Here is a 14,387-nt window from a genome sequence, read left to right as displayed (position 1 = left end):
TACCCCTACTGATTAACTTGTCTGACCTGACATGTACCTTAAGTAGATTCCCAGATCTACTTCTTGACAAGTATTTATTTCATTTTCAAGGATAATTTGGCATTGTTACAAGGATAGTGCCCCTTGGTATTCTATATGTAACCAAACCAGCTGGCTGGTGAAATATGGAGCTTAAGGTGTTACAGGTTTAGTATAATGGGCACCAATTTTGAACAAGAAGCATTATGAACTTCAAATAATAAAACAAGAACTATGCTCCGAAAAAGTGTCGTACAAATTAATGAAGATGAAATGGTGCATTGGTCAAAAGCACATACTGATTTGCTGACTTGTGCAGAAAAGTATCTAGTTGTTCGAATGCAGCTCCCACCATTATGCTCCCAAAGAAGACATTAATAAGTTGGAAAAAATAATATCTAGATGCAGATCTCCTCTCCAGAGAAGATCGGGATGTATATCCTTCTATTTTAGACATCAGCATCAATATCGACGGCAGGAATATGAGGAATAGCTTTAATGCAAGTCCAGGTAGAAAACCTTGAACCAATGTCTTGATGAAATGCCTGGGCAAAAGTAAGTGCTAGTGTTATAAAAAATGAGCAAATATAGATGATAAGAATATCAATCACTAAAATGATAGCATGAATGTAAGAAATACTAAAGCTGTTAGCCTGCTACATGATACATTCATACTAGTCAGCAAAGACAATTTCTCAATACAGAAATAGGAGAAAGAGACAAGTAAAGTTGAAGGAGACTTTAATTCCAAAAATGGTCATTGTACAAAATAGTAGTCAAGTGTAGGCTCGTAGCCAAAATTTGGATACATAGACACAAACTCAGAAGAAAGTAGCAAAGAAATGAGTATATCATTTAAAAAGCAACACACTGATTTAACAACAAAAAATAAAACTGAATAAGATTTATAAGCCTTACGTAAGGATACAGATTATCACAATTCAGTGGAGGAAAAGCACATAACAACATTACATGACATTACAAAGAAATAAGCAAAGCAAACTGACTCTCCAAGAAGCATCAGACGAGAGCAACTCACCTTTCGATTATACGTTTCAGAAACGGAAGTCTTTTCTTCATTCCTTCAATGCTTGCTAGAGATTGTACAAAAGTAATCGGAATCATGAAAAAGAAGGTCAGGAAAAAGAAGGCAACAAACATTATCAGCTTCCTAACGGTGAGCGAAACAAATGGTATTGCCAAGTTCTCCCAATATACATCCCGAGGCTCTGGAGCCCACTCTGTTAACCATATGGTTGGGTTTCTGGTTTGTTGAGTTTGTGCACAAACAGCCGCTCCCCATCGAGTTCTGAAGGAAACAAAAGCTGCGGGCATGATAGACTTAGGATTGCTTGTAGTCCTTTCTCGCTCTGCTTCTATCTGGCATAACCAAGCACAACTGAGTTACAACAGAAATAACAACAACATAAAGGGCTCTAATGCAAATATGACAGTACACAATCTCATGCAAGTACGTGATGTATCTGCAACATAAACGCATGGAAAGGAAGGTTATTTAAGATGATTTCATTGCCATGGACATCATCATCCTCACCAAAATAAAGAAACAATTTTCGTAATCTATTGCAATGAAAAATGAAGTGCATAAGCTCTACAAAATAATAGGAAAAACTGGTCTCTCCTATTTTCATGTAAATACTGGTGTTTGTGTCTTCCAGGATCATTGAACATCTGTCACATAAATAGACATGCATCTCTATTTTGCTTCAATAATTATGTTTAATGATACATAGCACTTCCAAAGACACCTTCAGCCAACTCATATGTTAAGAATACTCAAGTACTCAACAGTCCCTGATAATCAAGGCTGGTTGAACCTCAGTATGCATAAAATACTCGTACAAATTCATACAACTATATGTTTAGTTGTTTACACACACAGGTGTGTGTGAGGTGTGTTGATCAGTAAACTCAGATGTATATTTGTCTTTGTTGAGAACTTGAGATTTATAATCCCATATCGGGTATCTAAAGCCTTGCATTAAAATACACAAATCCTAGGGCCTCTCCACTCATTGCCAATTGGTTTTGAGTTAAATGCCCAAATTTAACATGGTATCAAAGTAGACTTTGAGGGGCCCATTTACTTCGCGTCACCCATCTGAAACATTTCTCACGTTTTTATCTCAAATGTGCCACATGAGGTCCTGTGAATTATAATCCCATATTCGGTATCTAAAGTCTTGCATTAAAAAATATATGCCCTAGGGCCTCTCCACTCGTTGCCAATTGGTTTCGAGTTGGATGCCAAATTTCTTACCATATGTAGATGGTGCTAAGAAAGATAAAAGAAGAGTGGTGTAACATATAATTGTCCAGTAGACGAGGCCGTTTCCCTTCCGAAAATTGGTAAACAGGGTATGTTGTCTAAAAGTTGGCTACCTCCATGGTTGAATAATCACCGTTAAGGAAGTGTGTTCTATTTGTGACCAACTACACATTCATGTAGTCAAAAGGTTTCCTGCCTTGGTTCTGGATTATGAACCAAATATTGATTTCAGCAAAGTTAAAAGTGACGGTACGTACACCATATAATTTTGAGTTTGTAAAAAGAAATAAGTTTCATCTACAAAAGCTGGAGTTAGTGACAAATACACATATATGTACTATATGTACATATCCCATTTGGGTGGGAACCAGTTTCCAGAGTCAGCCAGGACTTTTCTGGAATTCAGATGAGCAATGTCACACATCTGTCATCTCTGGCTGGATTCAGTATTCCCCATTACGTCCCTTCAGCTGACTCCTAGTCCTACAGGCATTACTATATAGTATATATCATGTGTGGTTTTGGTTTATTACTCATGGATAGAACATGCTTCCTGGAATTAAGATAGCAATGTTGCACGTCTCTTGATAGATTCTATCATTCTAATTAAGTCCTTTGACTCCTTTCTGCGGATTCCTGATCCGACAGAGAGCATTTATAAATTGATTCTATATGTGCTTTTGATTACTTGCTCATGTAATTTGTTATACAGATTGTAGAAGAAAACAAAATTCAGCGAGTCTGACCTTCCAAAATTGTTCAACCAATGCAAATGTACCAAGAGTCATTCAAATTCACCAATAAAGACAAGAAAATAAAAGGAGAAAAAAAGGCAGGCAGTTGGAGCTAATAAGGAAAGAGACTTCCAAGGGTAGTACTTACTTCTTTTGAGAGTTTCTCAACCTCTGTGGTATAAAAGTCAATTGCGTCCACTCTCTCTCCCCATAGACCAAGGAAACCTACCTTTGTAGTCAGTCGTATTGTTTGGTGGTTTCTAGAATATTTAAGCTGATAAAAGTCAAGCCAGTTACGCATCTTTTTCTTCTTCTTGACCAATTTAGCAAGTTTGTTTGCATTGAATACAACCTGCGTAAAATTCTATAGATAAGTATTGAAAGAAAAACACTAGTACTAAAATGAGAGATAAGAGTCTCTACACAGCACACAGGTCCATAAGACATAGAGAAGGACGTGAATTTAACAAAATTTATATATCATGATCAAGTCAGAGCAATGCATAAAATCATCTCTCTAACAAAAGCTCACAGAAATACTTTGGCAATTGGTGGCTTGGTGCCATTAAACACACAATATACTTGGGCTCACTTTGGTCCTATGCGTTCAATCAAGCACAAAGCAGCACCAATAGATGACTCATTTTTCACTAGAGAAGTCCATCCCTATCTGCACACTAGCCATAACATAACCCTTTTATAGTGCTCACAACACTCCAGACCATTTTCAGAAATAAAAACAAAGTTAAAAAATGTCAATGTGCCTGTGGCACTAGTTGGCCAGGGCAGTACCAGTAGCTGTAGCAGACATACTAGCATGCCTTGAAGACACCTTTTTTTTTGCAAAAGTTGCAAAAGTTATAGGCCTCGTTATCCAATCTCAACCATTGTCATTGCCAAACACTTTAGTCTGTCCAAATAATAATACGACTCAAAAGACACTCCAACAATAAACAATGTGTAGCTTTTGGACACGTTACCAGTGAGCTGGCTTATAGTTTGGACAAGAAAACGGGGGATAACAAGAACATGTGGTTTAAGGCGATAAAGATTAAGTGGCTACTTGCCAGGACATTTCATTTAAGCTCAGTAGCATAGCACCCCATCTCCAGAATCTTTTGCTATTTCCAAAGCCTTGTTTATTGGTTTGCCTTCTTTATTGTTATTTCCAAAGCCTTGTTTATTGGTTTGCCTTCTTGGTTTGTCCACAATAGTTTTGCACAATGATGGGGCGAAAGGAAGAAGATGCTGAAAACATTGTATCATTAAGGCTGCACGGATACTCCTAAAATGTCATTGCACCCGTATCGGTCGGGTACGATACCGATACGGTACTAGATACTTCTAGGGTACTGGAATCCCTAAAATAGACCTGATCCGATAGTTCTACTCCGTTGAAATGTAAATTGTTCTTGAGGCTTCAAACTGTATTGACTTTGACATGTGCTATAATAGTTTTTCACATATTCCTGCCTAACTTTACTCAAAGAACTACTAACATAATTTTCAGAATACACATATATTTTAAAATATTCATATTCATTGGCTGTACCCATAGGCCGTACCCGTATCCTACTATTTAAAAAAAATCGTATTGTACCCTGTACCGGTTTCACCATATCGGTGTCCGTACCCGTGCATCATAGCATTAAGGTATTAAAAAAAAAACTAAAACTACAAAACAACCTCAAGCAGTTTGTATTTCATTAAAGACTTGCTTTCCAAATTGTGGTTCGACTACTACTTCATGTTGCAACGATCAATACCAACAATATTTGTGCAATAAAAGAAAAAATTGATAAACAAATATACGATCTAAATCAGTGTTGTAATTGTATGACTGATTGAAAATAAAAAGCACATCTTGTATCATATGTATGCGTATCGTCCCAAGATTTTCTTTTAATGGAAACATGTGATTCAGAAAAGCACACTAAAGCATCCAACCTGATGAGTGAGATAATGATCCGGATGGTTGACCAGGAAGAAATGTTCCACAAGCTCACTGACCGATTCATCAGGATCAGGAGGCACATTTCTAACAAGGACCTGTTAAAGATTAAATTATATTAGATATTTCAAAATCAAGGGGAGTCATAACACCAAGTCACAACTCCAGCGTACAGACGAAATCTTTGAATGTTTCATGCATGGAGAAAGCATTACACTAAATCAAAATTCTCAGATAAAGAAATAAAGTACAGAACAGCCAGCACACCATTACAGATTTACCTGTTAAAGAAGAGCAAAAGGAAAACTACGTACACACCAGTGTAGAAATATGATTACCAAAAAAATGGATAAACCATGGTAACTATAACTAGTTTATACAAGGAGAAAAGTTAATATATTCATATAACCAGAAGATATCGAGCAACAAGAAAATGGGCACTGGTACCCATAAGCCCAGTACACCCATCACCACCCATGTACTCCAACCTAACAGACTAAAAACCAAAAACAGAAACACACAACAGAACAAGAAACAGCAACAGAAAGAGAAAGAAAAAAAAAAAAGCAAAAACAAAAAATTATGAGTCCAGCATGAGGTGGAACCAGAAAAATCCCAGTCTACAAGTAATACACCAACCTAAGCAACCTGCAAAGTGACCATGTTCATCATCAATCCTCATCTTCCCACGAGCCATACTCCCCGTCAGAGTACTCTAAATCTAATTTTTCTTTTATCCTCGTCCTCATCCTCATCAACTAGATCATCATAGCACCTACTATTGTCTGTCCACCCTCTCCCTTACTGTTTCTTCCATAATTTCTGGCTTCCACCTCCTCCATTCCATTGCACACAGCCAGGGACACAGATCTTCTCACAAGTCGATAAGTTTTGAGGCCCAGTTAGAAGTTCTCCCTTTTGCTTAAGACAAACTTTTGGCAGGAAGCCCTTCCATAGGATCACAGAATATTCAGACAAAGATTCAGATAGGGAACTATGTTTTGTTTTCAATTGAATCCGAAGGGCTTTGTCTCAAAGATCTTCCAATTTGTCCATCTTTCCAAGTCCTTATTCCAATATTGCCCATCAATAAGTCATTTCCCTTGGTATCCAGGTGAGCAGAGCGAAAGGTTGTAAGCTGACCCTCTCCACATGCCAGGATTAATTTCGTCATTTGCGAGGCTTTCGGGGGGTAGGGACTTTAATATTATATAGAGGTGTAGCATCCAACAACATCAACAATTCTCCCTGCTAGCATTAACTTGTTCACCCCACTTCTTAGCAAAGCCCAGAAATTCCTCCTCTGTATTTAATTCAACCTTTTTGAAGTCTCCGTTATCTCTGTGCCTTCCGTGTTGAACTGATCCCATCACCTCCTTACTCTTCCTCAGCCTACCAATGTCCATATCCTGGACCCGTCCCTCAACATGATCCCTCTCCACTGGACTATGGAAAAGAATGGGAAATTCTCAGCCAAGTCTTTCTACTTTTCTTTGTGTTCTCATCTACTGGCTAACACCCGAGGGAGGGGTCATGATTCCAGACTTTCCTAGTTCTTTTATTTGGTCAGCAAAAATTCCTTGTTTTGTTTCTTTTTCATTTGGTATGCGACTCATAATAAGATTTTGACCATAGACAATCTTATTAGGAAAAAGAAAATAATCACTAACTTTTGTCCCTTGTGTATGGCTGATGGGGAGTCAGTGAGTCACACTCTCATTCATTGTCCTTTTTCTTGGGAGATATGGAGTTACTTTGTGGGCCACTCTGGGGTGTATTGGGTTGTTCCTCGGTCAATGAAAGATTTGTTGAGCACTTAGGTGATTAGTGTCCATTCCCCAAACAGATGCAGAATGTGGAGCATCTTACATTTTGTTATCATGTGGGCTTTGTGGCCGGAAAGGAACAAATGACACTTTGATGGATGTGCGATCACTATGGCACAGGTGATTGTAGCAATCTAGGGATTCGTTTTTCTCTGGTCGAAGTTCTGGAAATAGTGGACAGATACATCGTTCAGGGACCTTATGTTCAGATGGGATTCCTTCCTCGGCCATGCATGATTGCATCCCTTTGTTTTAGTTTTCTCTAATAGTCGTAGTTCTTTTTTCTAGTATCGATTTTGTATCTGTCTTTTCCTTTGTTGTATCTGAGTGGGATATCTCATCCTATAAAATTTGACTTTATGATTATACATACACATCACATTTTACCGATAAAAAAAAAAACATGATCCCTCTCCACATCCAAGTAAGACAATAGAGTTATTAAACAATGCATGAATGGTAAAATACAAAAAGAAGGCCTTCACAGGTAAAATCCAAGTTTAATAGTTATAGTTGCCTTCAACGAACTATGGAGAAGGCCTTCAGTGCCCTTCATAAATAAATAAACTAAAGTATATAAGTTAGACATAAATTAAGCAACAAAGACTACAGGGGAGATAATCGCCAAGAAAGAACGTTTCTGAAGGGATTTCCAAGGTCAAAATAGTTGACCCAGCAAAAAAAAAGGTCGAAATAGACCAAATAGTTAAGTGGAAGCTTAAGAAGATTAAAGCGCATTCAGACAGGAACTCGATGGAACATTCCAAGTTGACATCTTATCTAGAGCTGTCAAAGAGGGATACTGGTATTTCATATGATTAAAGAAAATTCATCATATCCATACATTGATTGTTTTGAAACAAAAGTTTGGATTGAGCAACTATAAAATTGTTTACATTTTTATACATATAAGAGCCCTTTATGCATGATTCTATACGTGCAATAAAGGAGACATAGCAGCTATGATACCCCAGTACGGCACTTTAGCACCCGTGTTCATTGGGTACAACATTGATACAGGTACAGGATATGGTTCCGATACGTGTCCACTCATCAATCTGTTTTTTTTTTTTTTTTTTTCAACAGTATCCGAAAAATGAAAAGAGAAAGAAGAAAAGATTGGAATTTCTGTTTGTTGAAGGCTGTTATGGCTTCCTCCAGAAGAGAAGAGATTGCCATCTGCATTTTAGACAAGTAGAAGAGATGAGATTTTCTGCTCTATTTGATCTCTTTGTTGTTTCCAATGGGGCATCTCGAACCCGTTCCTTTGCTGAGGTGGCTACAAATGGTAGAGCAAGTCAGACTAGTAGAAGCATACATGACCATACAATCATTCCTCATGTAACAAGTCAACAGCAAGTTCAAAATTCGAATTTGAATTTGATATGAAAATAGAGGTGCTGAAGGAAGCCTACATACCCAAGCCCATAGTAAGAATAGGGTTGAAAGGTCTGGTGGGCAGGCCCAAGATCTAAATGGGCTCTATGTTCCTGATACTTTCTCTGGAATTATGGACAAGGTTACCACTGGACCTAACTCAAATCAGGGATCACCACCACCCACTCAATTCCGCATGAGAAGTCTCGTGGTATGTTCTAATAACCCAAATCAGGAGCTGGTGCATGATACAGCCACTGAAGGTAGGAGCGCAGAATCTGATAGGATTGTTGAGGATGATGAAGGCGATTGGGATCGTCGGGTGAGGTGGAGGATGACAGTTCTGAGGATGAAGAGCTTCTCATTGAATCATTACAGACTCAGGATGGTTCGACTGGATCAGCTCATGTTTCTCACATGGATGAGACGCAATTATCTGATAAGTGGGTTGATGATACAGTGGTTCCGTTGGGAACAGTACTATGCAGGAGATAAGTTAAAAGGTATCAATCATAGGGCTGGGAAAGAACTTCATGTTCTCATGAAGAACAAGGAGGTAAATGTGAAGGGTAAATCAGTTTCTAATGTCGACTAACATTATGACATGGAACATGAGGGGATCTACGAACATAGGCCGAAGATTAAGGAGACTGATTAAACATAGGCCGATGATTGTAGCACTGCAAGAAACAAAAAAGGAAGAGTGCAATGATAATTTTATCACTCATTTGTGGGGTAGAAGCGCACATGCGTGGATTTCATTCCTTATACTGGAAATTTTGGCAGGTCAGGGGATCAATTGGTGATAATATGGGATACTGATAGGTTGGCTGTTGAGGAGTCTCTCAAAGGGACATTCTCATTATCAATTATTTGCTCTTCAAATGGGCTAGGATCAAGTGGGTGCTCACTAGTGTATATGGACCGGTTGATCAAGCAGATAAGGAGCAATTTTGGAACGAGTTAGCTGATGTGAGTGGGTTGTGGAATCTTCCATGGTGTTTAGGGGGTGACTTTAACAGTGTTAGATTCACAGAAGAAAGGAGGAGGGGTGGCAGAATTTCTAAAGACATGAGAACTTTCAACGACTTTATTGATAGTTTCGGATTGATGGATTTTAATCTTTCGGGTGCTAAATACACATACTCGGATCATCAACAATGTCCAAAGATGAGCAGAATTGATAGATTTTTGGTGACTTCATCTTGGATTGAACAGTTTAATGAACATAGTGAGCAGGCATTAAGATACAATTTGTCCAATCGTCGGGTGCTTCTTTTGGAAAAGTGTTGTTCCGAAGGAGGTCCTCATCCATTTAAATTTGAGGTAACGTGGTTGGAGAAACAAGACTGATAGGGCTGATGGAGAATTGGTGAAATGAGATTGATGCTAGTGGAAAGCCGGGATTCGTCTTCAACAAGAAACTAAAACACTTGAAGATGAAACTGAGAGAATGGAACAGGGAGAAATTTGGCAGATTTGATCTTAAAATCAAGGATTATCAAAAGATTCTAGGTGAGCTAGAACAAAAGGAGGAACAGGTTGATCTTTCAAGTCAAGAACTGGATTTGAAAGAGGAAACTAAGCGGAATTTGCAACACCAACTAAATCTGGAAGAAACTTATTGGTTTTCAAGAGCTAAGACTAAATGGAACAAAGAGGGAGAGAGGTGTACAGACTATTCCACCGGATTGCTAATGCTCGCTTTCATAGCAATTCCATTTCCAAACTAAAAATTGATGGTCAGTGGGAAAAAGATCAAGCTGTTATTAAAAAACATATCGTTGATTACTACATCAATTGGAGGTTTAACACGACATTTATTACTTTGGCACCAAAAGTAGATGGGGCAGCAACGGTGGGTGAATTCAGACCTATTAGTCTTCTTGGGGGAGTGTATAAAATAGTGGCTAAGGTGCTAACACTTAGACTGAAGACAATGATGCATCAACTAGCGGGTGCATACCAGGGCTCATCTTTAGAGGGGCAACAAGTTCAAGATGAAGTACTAGTTGCAAATGAACTGATTGATACTAGAAGAAGAAATGGTTTTCAGGGGCTGGTTTGTAAGATCGAATTTGCAAAGGCTTTTGACAGAGCTAGTTGGTCCTTCATTGATTATCTGTTGGGCAGAGACGGGTTTGGGTCCAAGTGGAGGCGATGGATAAAAGCATGTTTATCTACTGCACATTTCTTGGTCATGGTTAATGAATGTCCACAAGGTTTCTTCACTAGTATGAAAAGTTCGCGTCAGGGAGACCCACTATCCCTACTCCTGTTCGTGCTTGTTGCAGAGTCCTTAACGAGAATGGTATTCAGAGCTCAAGACAATGGTCTGATTTCTGGTTTTATTGCAGCAGCTACAAGTCCATCTATCCCCATTTTACAATATGCAGATGATACCATCTTTTTCCTTGAAACTAAGATAGATCAAGTGATCAATTTGAAGGTGATATTCTGATGTGGTTTGAAGCGGTTTCAGGCTTACATGTTAACCTGAACAAAACTCAGTTGTTTGCTGTGAATGATATCCCCCCAACTTAGCCTCACTGGCTTTGACATTGGGATGTCAAACTGGTACTCTCCCATCTTCGTATCTTGGTCTGCCTCTTGCTTCTGATACAGGGTAAAGAGTGTGTGGAATCCGGTTATTGAAAGATGCACAAAACGCCTAGGCATATGGAAGCGCAAGTATCTATCGAAGGGGGGTAGGATTACTCTCATCAAATCCACACTTAAAAGTATGCCTATTTACTTTCTCTCCTTGCTGATAATACCAGTTTCAGTGGCGAATGTTCTCGAGAAAATGATGAGAGACTTTTTATGGGGTACAACAAATGATGCCAAGCGTTATCATTTGATAGCCTGGGATAGAGTTTGCCTTCCTAAGGAGTATGGGGGTCTGGGCTTTCAACGTATTAGAGAGATTAATTCTTCTCTGTTATCCAAGTGGATTTGGCGATTTGTAATGAAGAATGTGGTCTGTGGAAAGATGTGATTAGAGACAAGTATAAGTTAGACGGAATGGGCTGGTTCACTAAGAAGGTTAGTAGTACATATGGGTGTAGTCTTTGGAAAGGGATCATGAAACATAAAGATTTGGTGGAGAATGAATTATCTTTTAAATTGGGAAGAGGGAATAGAATTCTTTTTTGGGAAGATAGGTGGTGCTCTACAACCCCATTAAAAATCTGCTATAAGGAGTTGTATGCCATATCAGAAAATAAGTATGGTACCGTTGAACAACATGTTGTATGGAAGAATGGGGTTCAGTCATGGGATCTAAACTTTAGAAGGAATTTGTTTGAAAGAGAGCTGAATTTGATTAGCGAATTCTTAAATTTGCTAGCTAATCAAAGACTAAACGCAGAAAATGATGCATGGAAATGGTTGGGAAAGGTGCAATCGTTCACTTCAAAGTCTTTGTATGAACTGATTGAGGAGAGGAGAATTCAAGCGTTGCATTTGAGTAGTCTGAACTTCCCGTGGAAAAATGTATAGAACAAAAGAGTCCCTTACAAAGGTTTGTTTTTTTGTGTGGGCTCTATGTTGGGGTAGGACTTTGACTTCGGATAATCTAAGAAAGAGGGGTAAGATTCTTGTTAACAGGTGTATAATGTGCATGAAGGATGAGGAAACAATTCAACATTTATTTTTGGACTGTGAAGTGGCGCAAGTGGTATGGGATTACTTCATGCAGTCTCTCAAGTGTTATGATGATCTATCACAAGGGATTATGGGTAAATTCAATTGTCAGCCACAGGGTCAGATTTCAATGATGGGTCATCTCCTCTCTTTGATTGTTGCTCACGCTGTTACTTGGTCGTTATGGCTTGAGCGAAATTGTAAAACTTTTGATGAACAGTCTAGGGATGTCCAGGATGTGTATGGGGATTAAAATTGGAGGATCTTGTATTTAGATGGGATGCCGTGATTGAGGCTTCGCTTTTGTATGCTTGTATTTTGGGTAGTGTGAACCTCTCACATTACATCACTATTATTATTAATAGAATATTGTTTTGCTGATAATAAAAAAACAGCTGTAAAATAAATTTTTGTTGTATTTTTGAACATCAAGTTTTTTGTTATGGTAAGCGTCACCCAAGTAAGAAGAAGCCTACATATTCAAAATACATTGATAGTCAGTCCTTTCAGGCCCATTGCAGAATGTTTGTAACAACATATCAAGTAAACTACCAACGTAAATACACTTATATGTAATAAAAAGTAATAAGAATAGACACCCTAACCATACCTGTATCCTTCAATTTTGAAAAAACCGTATTGTACCCCATACCTGTGTCCTTGTACCGGTATTATCTGTATCTGGGCATCATAGCAAGGCAGTAAACAAGAAACTGAATCACGTGATCCAGCATAGGAAGTGGACCATGCTCAAGGAGCAAATACAGAGTACCATGTGTCTAGCACGTGATTGATGACCAATTCCTTGTTTCTACGACATATTTGTGGTCCATCTTCAAGAATATTTGTGGGACGCACTGAGGATCTCTACGAGGAGATTCCTTACAAAGACTTATTAGAAGGACCTAATGGTACAACAGGAGGTTCACACCGAAAGTTAGCAACTCAGCTATAAAGAGGAATCTAAAGAAGCTACACTCCAGAGATGAGAGCCGGCTCAAAAGAGGATCTGTACTAAGCTGTGTTGCATGGGTACGGAGACGAGTGTCCGGTTTGGACACGGGTACGACAATTTGGACACGGCGAGATCTGAGAATTAGGGTCCTGTTTTGCTTGTGTCCGTGTCCGTGTCCGTATCACGACACGGGTACGCAATACAGAGGAAATTAGGGTGTACCCATGCAACAGAGGTACTAAGTCTCCCTAGGGATGTATCTAAACTCCCAAAGAAGATAGCAAAACTTGCAATACCTAGTCAGTCAAAACATGAGTATCCCATGACCACATCCCACCCAAGATTCCAAATATCTAATCTCCTGATACCACAAATGAGTTGATTGGAAAAGAGAGAGAAAGCACAAAGTCTCAAAAACACCAGTAGAAGGGATTCATCTTCCAACAAAAAATCCTCCCAAAATCTAATCTTGGCTCCTTCCCCTAACTTAAATCTCGCCCCAAATAACTTTCCAAACACCATAGCTTCTTTGTGCCCCCACCCAAAATTAATGATCCCAAACATAGAATTGCCCACAGCCAAAGGGAACCAATGATTGTGCACATTATCCCACTCCAGAAATGATGATCCCAAGTCCAGACTTGACCACTCTCCTCCACAATCTAGACTTAGACCACTCTCCACAGTTTATACTTGGCCACTCTCATCTCCAAACACAGAGCCTAGAGCCGTCAAAACCATATTGAATTTGTGCATCCTTCTAAATGCCAAACCCCATCTTGTTCAACATACACACTCTCTTCAAGTTCAACAACTCTTATGTATGGATCTCCTCAGAGCTGTCCACAACAAATTCCATATGATCTTCTCAATCCTTTTCAATACTTTTAAGTATTGACATACACACAGGTAAACTAGAGATGGATCTATTGATAAAGATAATCAGCACTTATGAGAAATTACCTATAAATAGTTTGCCATAATTGGGTCCAGTCCGAATGGAAAATCACCAAAAAATACAGATCAAAATGTATATGTAATTAATTGATGACGAAAAAAAAAAAATAAAAAATAAAATAAACTTACACTAAACTGATCCGGTCGGCGTTGCTCTGACGCAAGAAAATGCAACCTCATCCCAGCTATTAATTTGTACTCTTTATACAAAACATAGCATGTCCAGAAGGTAAAGGTATAAGCCATCACAAGATGAGCCCAAAACCTACGTCGAGAAAAGAGAAATATTAAAACCTTGTTCACAGCGTCATATAAAATATCACAAAACTTTGTGCAAATGATTTGGAAAAATATAATTCTTCGAGGAAACAGTGTCCAAGTTTTGCATATTGAAATTCGGATGGTGAAACGTAAAAGTTGTAAGAAATATATACATAAACATTCCATCTCCTATAACTTGGCTGGATATTCAAAAGAAAAAAGAAAATTTCTTATTTTGAGAGATAAGTCGCATGAATAGACATCAAATATATATACACAACATGTACCATATACTGTAGATTTCTTCTTCAAACGAAAACAAAAATAACATTTACGGATATACATTGGCTTCCATGGTTTATTTTCCATGAAA

General features: G+C 38.5%; 1 protein-coding gene across 1 annotated transcript in view; it reads right to left on the bottom strand.

Moving 5' to 3' along the window:
* LOC147475503 (hyperosmolality-gated Ca2+ permeable channel 1.2-like) overlaps window positions 1–14,387 on the bottom strand; it is a 29,940-nt gene that overhangs the window by 14,416 nt on the left and 1,137 nt on the right. The window contains exons 4-8 of the mRNA XM_086583008.1: window positions 13,883–14,018; window positions 4,990–5,091; window positions 3,191–3,394; window positions 1,058–1,398; window positions 318–563 (exon numbers count right to left, since the gene is read on the bottom strand). Coding sequence (XP_086439134.1) covers window positions 318–563; window positions 1,058–1,398; window positions 3,191–3,394; window positions 4,990–5,091; window positions 13,883–14,018 — 1,029 coding nt within the window. The remainder of the gene's footprint in view (window positions 1–317; window positions 564–1,057; window positions 1,399–3,190; window positions 3,395–4,989; window positions 5,092–13,882; window positions 14,019–14,387) is intronic.

This window comes from Coptis chinensis, chromosome 9 (assembly GCF_015680905.1).
Source record: "Coptis chinensis isolate HL-2020 chromosome 9, ASM1568090v1, whole genome shotgun sequence".
NCBI classification, from domain to species: domain Eukaryota; kingdom Viridiplantae; phylum Streptophyta; class Magnoliopsida; order Ranunculales; family Ranunculaceae; genus Coptis; species Coptis chinensis.
Note: the sequence above shows the minus strand (reverse complement) of the source record. Positions and strands in the feature narration are given on the sequence as shown.